Source organism: Vombatus ursinus, unplaced genomic scaffold (genome assembly GCF_900497805.2).
Source record: "Vombatus ursinus unplaced genomic scaffold, bare-nosed wombat genome assembly UNPS02014787.1, whole genome shotgun sequence".
Classification (NCBI taxonomy): domain Eukaryota; kingdom Metazoa; phylum Chordata; class Mammalia; order Diprotodontia; family Vombatidae; genus Vombatus; species Vombatus ursinus.
The window spans coordinates 7142935-7153865 of record NW_020954565.1 but is presented as its reverse complement, the minus strand read 5'-3'; the positions used below and the strand labels follow the sequence as shown (position 1 = coordinate 7153865).

At 34.9% G+C, this 10931-nt stretch overlaps 1 protein-coding gene across 1 annotated transcript in view; it reads left to right on the top strand.

The window, feature by feature from the left end:
- COL11A1 (collagen type XI alpha 1 chain) overlaps nucleotides 1-10931 on the top strand; it is a 289348-nt gene that overhangs the window by 146915 nt on the left and 131502 nt on the right. Inside the window, exons 29-30 of the mRNA XM_027868250.1 lie at nucleotides 1039-1092; nucleotides 2444-2551. Coding sequence (XP_027724051.1) covers nucleotides 1039-1092; nucleotides 2444-2551 — 162 coding nt within the window. The remainder of the gene's footprint in view (nucleotides 1-1038; nucleotides 1093-2443; nucleotides 2552-10931) is intronic.

Here is a 10931-nt window from a genome sequence, read left to right as displayed (position 1 = left end):
TACATTTTAATCTAGTTCAGGCTGCATTCAATAGTGTTGTGGGTCACACGTGGCCCATGATGTACATGTTTGACATCTCTGATCTAGTATAATAGCAATTAACTCAATAATGTGGCAGCGTCTGAAAAATTCTGTTAACTGAACCATGGACCTGGTCAATTCATTAGCATGTACAGAATTTAGTCATAAATAGAATCTAATCCTTTCAGCTAGAGTACAGAATGGATTTGGAGAGTATGGATTCAAAGATATGATCTGGCTATTCTAGCTATTAAAATGACACAGTTATATATTTGAATCTGTAATTACGGGCCTCACAACCAAATTCACCTTTGTAGTTTTCAGGGATATCATATCTATGTTCAGTTTAAGGCATCGGCTTTTGAGGTGGACTTTGATAATCTGGAGATAGGCAAGAGGAGGGCAACAAAGATGGTGAAGGCTCATGTGAAGGTCATTTGGGGTGATTGGGGATGTTTAGATGGGGAGTGAAAAAGATGAGGGTGGAGAGGGAGTCAGCAGAAAGGGTTAGCTGACTTAAAGCATTTCAAAGGTAGACAAGTAGAGAAGAAATCTGATTTATTTTGTTTGGGTCCAGAGAACAGAATTAGAAATGAGTGGACATTGAAAAAAGGCAAAGTTAAACTTGATCTAAGGAAAAAATTTCCCAACAATTATAGTTAGCCAACAAAGTCATCATCTTCCCCCTTACTGGAAGTATTCAAGCTAAGGCTAAATAACCATCTTTTGTATATATTATAGTGAAAAGTCTGGCTACTCCCCACCACACAATATATAAATGACTGAATTAGACTAGATGATTTCTGAGATCCTAAACCCAATAACTGATAGGTTCATTTTTTAACAAATAAAATAAGAAATATTTTCCTCAGAATTTTTTCTTTTCAATTGTAAAAGCGACTATTGATGTGAATATTTGGCATGATTGATATAAAGTAACTGAGAGGATTTAACATTTTAATTGTAGAATGATGTTGACATGGTTAAATAGACATATATTGCTTATCTTTTGTTTAGGGCGAAGATGGTTTCCCTGGATTCAAAGGAGACATGGGTCTTAAAGGTGACAGAGTAAGTAGAAAAGAAATTTTATTGTAGTGCATGTGTGTGAAAATTATTATCTTGTTTAATATACCAATAAAATGGAAATAGAGACATTTGAGCTATTAGTAACTATGCTTACACAAAATTTTATATATTGTGATCTTTCTTTTTTTGTAGAAGTCATTGGAAATCTATCTTCTTTGGGATATTATTTTTAGCTAAAATATTCCATATGTCATATGATAGCATTTTACATTATAAAAGCATATTCAGGGATAAGTAGTTGCATATGTCTACCAAGTTTAGGTATTTGGGCATGTTTTTTTTTTAAATGGGAACAAATGAGAAGTCCATTCTAAATAGTGCGATTCAGAGAAGCAATTACTGAACTTTGTGACATTTATTGGCATACATATGAATTAAAGCAGCAGCATTTGGTCTTATTTTGCCTCATGTGGGATCCAAGAATCATACACTTGACTTTCTCTAGAAAGTAGTCTTTGTGGTCTAGACCAATAATTCACTCTTTGGGTGAATGGAGTCCATCAAATTTAGAAATATAAGTCAACTTCTTCACTAATTTAAATTTTGTAATGGGAAAAATAAAATTCCCTATCTTACGTAAGTAGTTCCTAATTAATATGACAAATGCTAATCAGATTTTTTTATTTTAAGTGGGGAGGGAAGTTGTTGCCTTTGTTTTGAAAAAACAACAACAACAACAACAACAACAACAAAGTAAAGATTTATGCTCCAAGCAGAAGCCATTACCTTTGTGTCCAATTTGGAACTGAAACACAAGGCTTTTGGCTGCTATATGGAATAGTAGATAGAGTGCTGGATTTGGAGTCAGGAATTCCATAAGTGTCTTCACTTAGTAGCTGTATTACCCTGGGCAATTTAGCCTTTCTCCGCCTCATCAGTAAAATGGGGGGTGGCGGTGGATTCAATGGCCTCTAAGGTCCCTTCCAGCTCTGTCATCTAGTATATATCATATCATAGCATTATATGCTATGACTTTCCTATTTGTGACTTTTCTAGACCACTAAAACAAGGCACTAAATAGTCACTAAATCCAATACCTTTCTTTCCTCTTCCATATCTGTCTCTTAGATTTAAAGATTAATTTAATTTAAACCGTAATGACAAATGGCTCCTGCAGTTTTAGTAGAATTCTGACTATGTTCATTTGCATTTGTTTGTCTTGTTTAATACTCTCCAAATTTCCAACTCGTTTTTCAGTAACAAAATATGCATAAATAAATATAAAACTTTTTTGAGCAATCAATTAGTAAAATATTTTATTACATATTCATCCCTGTCATTCACTAACTAATTGTTTTCTCATTTATTATACTTTGGCCTTCTTGTTTTTCAGGGAGAAGTTGGACAAGTGGGCCCAAGAGGAGAAGATGGCCCTGAAGGTCCCAAAGGTAGAGCAGGTCCAACTGGGGACCCTGGGGGTCCTGGTCAAGCTGGGGAGAAGGTTAGTAAGCAATTGCAAATTTTCAGTCAGAAGGATTGTTTGAACTTTCAAATTGCTTGTTGAAGGTAATAAATTACTAAGTGTAATTTTAATTAAATTTTGATTTTACAAATATACAAGCAACTCCCCATGTCATTAAGTTGAATTAATCAAGTTTGAAGGACAGCTATATATAATTGATCAGTGAATCACATGAACTATATTTCTCTTTACTCTATATCTAAGTTGTCTCAATGTCAAGACCTGACCTTTTTGTTTAATAATACAACCCTGTGAACCATATAGGATTTGTCATGATTTCTCTAGAATTTAAATTTATGTACTAGAAGTTTCAGGTCAGTTCAACAACCATTATTAAGTACATAGTACATTATACCAGCTTCTAGGAATGCAAACATGAAAAAGAACAGACCCTGTCCTCATGAAGTTTATTATCTAATGGGAGGTATGAGGGAGACATCCACAAATCAGTATCATCCAAAGTAAAATATAGTCTTTAGAAAAAAAAATTATGACTAAACATGAGAAGGGAGAAGGATCTTTTCATTGGAAGGGATAAATGAAGACCTCACAGAGGAAGTGCAGTTGAGTTGGACCTTTAAGGGATTGAATGATTTCAAGAGATGGATATTTGGAAACAATATATTATTGGCAAACAGGGACAGCCTACATAAATGTGCAAACAAAGGAGAAGGCAGGACCAAATCTTGGAACAATAATTCATTTTGGGTAGAATGTGGAGTGTACAAATGAAGTAGAATAGAATGTGGTCAGGTATAAAAGGATGAGAGCACCAGTGTCACCTAGGAGAGGAAGTGCTGGGTGAAGGGAACATGTGAGGTCTTCCTGTGCCTCTCAAATCTCCTATGAGGTGATGTCCAACTTTGCCTAGTCCTAACTGTAGCCTGGACATATTGTATGTGTATTCTAAAGGCAAAATAAATTCTTCTAGCATTATGGATACAAATACATTCTGATTTATTTATAACAGACAGTGTAATGTGTTATGCATCATACAGAATCTAATAGAAAACAAGACATAATCATTTTGTCTTACAGCATAGGAATAAAGATAAAGACTGGACCTGTGATTTCATTGATATAAGAAACCAATGTGGCAACTCTCTCTATAAATGTGTGTTGGCACTTTCTCTTCTACTCACAGTCTTGGAGAGTTGCCTAGAAAAATGAGAAGCTAAGTGAGTTTCCTAGAATCACCCCTCCTGTAGGGGTCTGAAGTAGAACAACATACTTAGGTCTTCCAGCTCTGAGGATGGCTCTCTATCCATGTTATAATATTGTTCAGAAATTATGCATAAAATAGGTACCCAGGCAAGTAGACACAAGTCAAAAGGAGATTGTTTCTTAGACAGTGGAAAGACACATTTATGAAAAGTAGGAACATGCTTGTGTTCCTTGCTCTGTTGTTTCCTTTTGTGTAATTTTGGAAAAGAGAGAAAGGCAAAAAAGGAAGTGCCAAAGAGAAAAGTTCAAATATAGAAGATAAGGGCTGAAGATAAATAAGTATTTGATTAAAAGAAAGACAAAGGGGATGGAGACTTGCCAATGAGGGTGAAACTTTGTGAGCAAGTTGAAAGGAAATTCTTGCTGAAGCACACAATGGTATATAATAATATTCTCTTTTTATAATTTTTTAAATTTTATTTTTAACTGTGAAATAATAATGTTCTTTTAAGAATCTCAAAGTGGTGTATGAAAGTCAATTGATCAGCAAACATTTATTAAAGGCTTCTTATGTGTGATACTGTGATAAGCTGTGGGGATACCAAGAGAGACAAAAATATGGTCCCTGCCCTCAAGAAGCTTGCATTCTAAAGGGGGAAAGGACATACATACAATTCTGTAGGTACAAGATATGTTCAGACTAGATGGAAGCTAAGGTTAATGGGAAGGAATCTTTGCTTTCCATAGGCTCTTTATATTCAATCTATCCTAAGAGATAAAAAGGACATATTTTCCGATGATGGGGTAGTAGGGATGGTACTCAGACTAGAAAGAGACGTAGCCTCATCCTATCCACACAGTTACCATAAATGCCCTGCTAGGTTAGCCATTTATTTCTGGTTTCTCACTGTGGCATGCTACTCCTGAATCAATTACGGGGCTCATGATAATCAGTTTGACGGAAGGGACAAGGTCAATGGAAAGGCCATGAAGTGAAAGATCCCTTATTTGCTCCCCCTCCCCCTCCAAATCCCGCCTATCTCCCCACTCTGCCAAGACCCTGCTGCTGCTGGCAGACAACTACTATTGGATAAACTTCACCTCCACTCAGCCCCACTCTTCACCCTGCCAAAGGTCTAATATGGGGAATCACAGCATCAATGATTTGAAACCACCCCTGGATTCCTTCCACTTCACTATTCATCAGCATTCTTCTCTTTCCTCAAGTGCCAGATTTTGAAGGGGGAAATTTTATACCATTTTTCTTTGCAGGATTTCCCAAATTCTGTGTGATTGCTTTGACCCAAATCTGCTCTTTAGCCATCTTGCAGCAGAGTTCTAGTAAAAATGCATAAGAGAATCAATTCCTTTAATGCAGCAATTAACATAGAACACAAATGTCTTTGTGATCATAATTAGGGAGTTTCATTAACCTTGAAATCAATAGCATAAAACAAATGATGATAACTTAATGTATCCAAGGGGACATCATTAAAAGTGTGCTTTTTGCTGTTTGTTTACTTCCCTTCACTCCCTCCCCCTACACTGCTTACCTATGCAGTGTTGATACTGAATTAGACAACTTTTTGGTTCTGTCTATGACAGCAAGGTCATAAAGTTGGTGTTTTCTGAATTCCTTGTCTTTTCAGATATATTAAAGTATTCATCTCCATGCATAGGATTCTGGGCACTCTTGAGGTCACTATTGTAGGGAGTAAAATGATCTGGCCTTGCTGGAGTTTTTCGTGAAATTATTTCTGGTTAATTCTTCATTTGAACAATAGTAGTAGACATTGTACAGTGTTAATGTTTTCAAATATCAGCTACGGGGAATTTATGCAAATATGAAATGATGTGCCCTCTTTATGAAATAAATAGCTGTTTAAGGAAGATTAGGCTCATTTAAAAAGAAATCCTGTCTCTTAAACAAATGGAAACTTCAGAGCAAGGAGCATATGCAGGCTTGTACCTTTTATAAATGTGATTTTCTACTGTTAAAGAAGCTAACTCCATCTGACTTAAGTCCATTTGTGATTGTATGATCTATTTTTAGGTGGTGATTTCTCATTTTTAGAAGCAGCATGCCATAGTGGATAGAATCCTAGAGCTTAGAGTTGAAAAGACCTGAATTCAAATCCTACTCCTGACAATTACTATATTGTATGTTTAGAAGCAGCTTGGTTATGCAATGGATGGAGTTCTGGGCCCAGAGTCAGGAAGAACTGAGTTCAAATTCACCTTCACACACTTATAGTTACATGATCCTGGACAATTAGTAGCTATATCACCCTGGGCAAATCACTTAACCACTATCTGTCTTAGTTTTCTTAAATGTAAAATGAGGATAATAATAGTACCCATCCCCCAGGGTTGTTTTTGGGATCGAATGACATAAGATTTGTGAAGTATTTAGCATAGTATCTGACACAAAGTAGATGCTTAACAAATGCTTATTGCCTTCCTTCTGTAGTCCTTTTTATTTTTTTAACTATATCAACGACAATTGTGATCTGCATTGCAGGAGGGATTGCTAACCAGATGCTTCATGTACTGATTTTTAATCTCTTTTTATTGATTTTATATATATATATATATGTACATATATACATTCATACATAAATGTACATATATAACTAGTATAAGAGCTTACATTTTGTTTTAGAGGTCTAAAACTAAAGAGTGTTTTATTTATCTGAAGATAAAATCCAATAGGAGAGGCAACATGGTGGAGTAGAGAGACAGTTTAACACCAAAAAGACTAAAGTTCAGGTGCCACTTACGACACAGGGTAGCTGGGTGACCCTGGGCAAATCATTTACTGTAGAGAACTCTGTAAGAAACAAGCTCTTAACCCTTTTTTTTGTATCATGAACCCCCTTTCCCACCTTGGCAGTCTGATGAAGTCTGTGCCCCTTCTCAGGATGTTTTAAATTAATATAATAAAATACACAGCATTAAAAAGGGAAACATTGAAATAAAGTTTTCAAAATACTGAAAAAAGCCCCACAATTTATGACAATATGTTGTAGAGAAGATGCCAACTTACACTGGCTTGCTTGGGTGCTCCTTGAAAATGCAGGTCCAATCCCTAACCCTTTGTTGTTTTTCAGTCATTTTTCAGTCATGTTTGACTCTTCGTGACCCATTTGGGGTTTCTTGGCAAAGATACTAGAGAGGTTTACTATTTCCTTCTCCAGCTCATTATACATATGAGGAACTGAGGCAAAAAGGATTAATTGACTTACCTAGGGTCACACAGCTAGTAAGTGTCTGAGACCAAATTTGAACTCAGGTCCTCCTGACTCCAGGCCTGGCAGTCTATACACTGTACTACCTAATCTCTACCTGTAGTCCTACTTTATGATGATGATAACAATAACTCAGATATATTATGTCTTATATTCATATACACATATCATATACCTTATTGGGTAAGTGCTATTATTATCCTCATTCTACAGATGAGGAAACTGAGACTGAGAGAAGTCATGTAACTTGCATAGAATTAAACAACTAATTTCTGAGATGAGATCTGAACTCTGGTTTCCTGACTAATACCAGGATTCCATGTTCACTATGCCACATATTGTCATCATATAGTCAGTTGACTTATTGTGGGCATTCTACTGTAGAAAGATGTTAGGTTTTTTTAATGTTTTTTTTTTCTTTTTGTGTTATTTTCCACTGAAGTCTTCCTCTTTTGCCTCATGCATGCAGATGACACTGAGTGTAAGCCAGTGAAACCCAAACTCTGAAAGAAACTACCAAGCTAGACAGGCCTAGAGAATACAGACCCAACAATGGATTCAATATCTATAAACCAAGAACTAAAAAATTAAGTTCCCAGAGGCCCTAGGAAGCTCATCATTAAACAATGGTTTTTTTTTTTTTCAGTCACAGAAACATAGGAAGGTGGTCTAATAAGGCATGGAAGAATTACAATCTGCATTAGTGGAGGGGACATCTACACAAAAGAAGTACTGAGGGGTAGCTAGGTGGCACAGCGGATAGAGCACTGGCCCTGGATTCAGGAGGACCGGAGTTCAAATCCGGCCTCAGACACGTAACACTTACTAGCTGTGTGACCTTGGGCAAGTCACTTAACCCCAATGCCTAGCTTCCCCCCCCAAAAAAAGTACTGACTACAAGAGAGAATGAAATACACCTTGAATAAACTTTTTACTCAATACCACTGATATAGTTGAATAATAGGAAGAAGTTCAAAAGGCAGTTCAGAGTGTTGAAAAATAGCTATTTTAAACTTTAATTGCCTTGTAGAATCTCTTCGTGAATGGATATTCCAAAAACTTCAAGATCTCTTGCCAGCTATTCAGCCAGGGAAAAATCAAAGGGCAGTTTATGAAAAGAAAGTTAGTACTGTTGCCTTAAAGCTGTTTATGTTGGTGAAACGAGAGGAGCTAAGTGGTAACACAAGATAAATTTGTAGCTGTAAAATAACTCGTTTTAAAACTTTGAAGTAAAAAAATATCATTCCCCCTTTGGTCTCTGTGTTTACATCTATGCTTTCAGAAATTATGGAAATTCTTATGTTGTAAAAGATCTTGTTAAGAAAAAAAGAGACAGTTGGAAATGTAAAAGTATTTTCTCTATTTCTGAAGCTTGCAACATAATTTAAAAAAGGATAAACATAGGTTAATTATGCAGGTGTTTTTTTCAAACCTTAATATTTTGATTCATTTTGCATGTTGTTAAGATCTATTTAAATCCTATTGTAACTATTATTTGTGTAACTGTGTAAAAATTACTATCCCACTCTGAGACTCAGTTTCCTTATCTGTTAAATTGGAAGTTGGACTACATGATTGCCAAGATATGTTTTCCATTTTTTAAAAATCTGCAGAACTCTTATGAAAGCAAAATATTTATGGTAACATATTAAGTTAAAGAGACATTAAAATAAACTCAAAATCATTAATAAAGGTTATACAGTAATTAACTTTCCATTCAATATGACATTTGAAAACCTAATTCTTCATTTCATATTTTGTGAATCAACAGAATGCCATTCTTTTTTATTGATTTTTTTGTACATAGACCAATCACCTAAATTAATAGGTATGATAATTGTGTCAAAATCGATGGATATTCAGAATTGGTAAACACCTGAGCATTTAAATATTAATTTAGTGTTGTTAAAAGATTACTTTCCAATTATATTAGCTATATAGAGTTCAATTATTAGTAAAGTGTCATCCTTCCCTCCTGGATACTTTGATTTTCTTTTTTTCCCTCTGCACTTAATAACATTCAAATTTCACTATGGTTATGGGTAAACATGCCACTTCCCCTTTGTTGCATTCAAAATGTGCTATGGGCAAGGACTTTAAAAATTTTTGTCTTTATATCCCCAGAACCAGGTACAGTTCCTTGACATAGTAGGTGCTTAATAAATGCATCAAAATGATTTTATACTATTCAATACAATATAGAATTCATATACACATAGAAGTAGCCTAAAAGAATTTGCATACCTCTCCAGATTCCAAAATTTCTACAAATGAATCCATTTCCATAGATATGAAATTTGGGCTACAATAGTTAAAAGCAATCTTGTTTCACAAATAGAAGAATATATTTAGAGTTTTCCTCTGTGAGAGTAATACTATCATATTAATACATATCATACTATTACTTTGGAAATAAGCTTCCTATCCCTACCACCACCACTGCCAAGCACATCAAGTGAATCATCCCCAAGTAAAAATTTATACAAGATTGTCAACTTTTGAGAAGTGTTGATTACACTATTTCTCAAATGCTTGCTGAACTTTACATGAAAAAAATCCCTATGCATGTATGAACATATACATACATATGTATACATGTATGTGTGTATAGATAGATATTAGATAAATATGATAACTACATACAAATTGCAATCACACACATAATTCTCATTCATTATACTCAATTATTTTACTTTCTCACTATTTTATAACTCTTTGATTGGATCCTTTAGGATGTTAACATCAATAAGAATAAATAAAACACTGTATACTGCTTAAGTTATTTATTTTATTATTACTCTATATAAAAGAGATTGAAATTGACTCGTCCATATAAAAAAACAAAATGATAAGTTATATAAAGAGGGATTGTTACCCTTTCTTAAACAGTTGTTATGTATTGTGCCCCCTAGTGGCCACGAAAGCCCAATTTGAATAATGTCTGTGAGTATGTTTGTAAGGATGATTTTACTTTGTTCAAAGTAACTTAGAGAAGCCAACCCAGAATCAGGACCAGAAATCTCAGCTAGTATTTTTGCATAAGTTCCTGACAAGAATCTGAGGGCTGTGGAAACAGATAAAAATTTTAAAAAATCATATTTTTATAGAACTATAAGATTATATAATGTTTTCCTCACAGCTGTAAGCTAACTAGAGCAATTATTATTACCCCTACATCACAGAGAAGGAAACTGAGTCTCCTATTGGAAAAAAAATAAACTTCCAAACTGGGTTTCAAACTCACGTATTCTTACTTGAGGCCTCCATGTCTCTTTTTTTAACTACATTACTAATCAATCAATAAAAGTTTATTAATTATCTACTAGGTGCCAGACACTGTACTAGGCACTGTCTATGCAAAGAAAAAAGTTAAATAATCCTTAGCCTTAAGAAGCCTACATCCTGTCAGGGGAGATAGTGTATGTACATATACAGACATATAAAATCGTGTGGTAGAGGAGAAGGGAGGAATAAGAAAGGCCTATTTTTCTAATTCTTAGATAATCTGAGCATTTTAGGGACACCTATCAGGGACATCTGATTCCTTCGTTTTAAAATTAAGGAAACGGAGGGAGACCCATAAGATAATAGATGGAGGACAAGAAGAGACCTTAGAAACTATCAAGGCCACCTCCCTGATTTTATAGATCATGAACTGAGGCCATGTAAGGTTATGTGACTTACCCAAGATTACACAAGTATTAAGTGGCTGATCCAGGATTTGATTTTTAAAGTGCATTCCTGGTTATCTTGGGTTGCTACTTATCCGATACACATTAAGACACCTGGAGATTTCCCCATGTTGTTGTTAGGCAAATTTTCTGACCATGAGATGATCATTGGGCTGGTAGATTAGGGAATTGACAAAGAGGCTGTTATTTCAAGACTTTTGGGAAGCAGATATGATATAAATACATAAATGATAGACAGACAGATAGATGGATAGA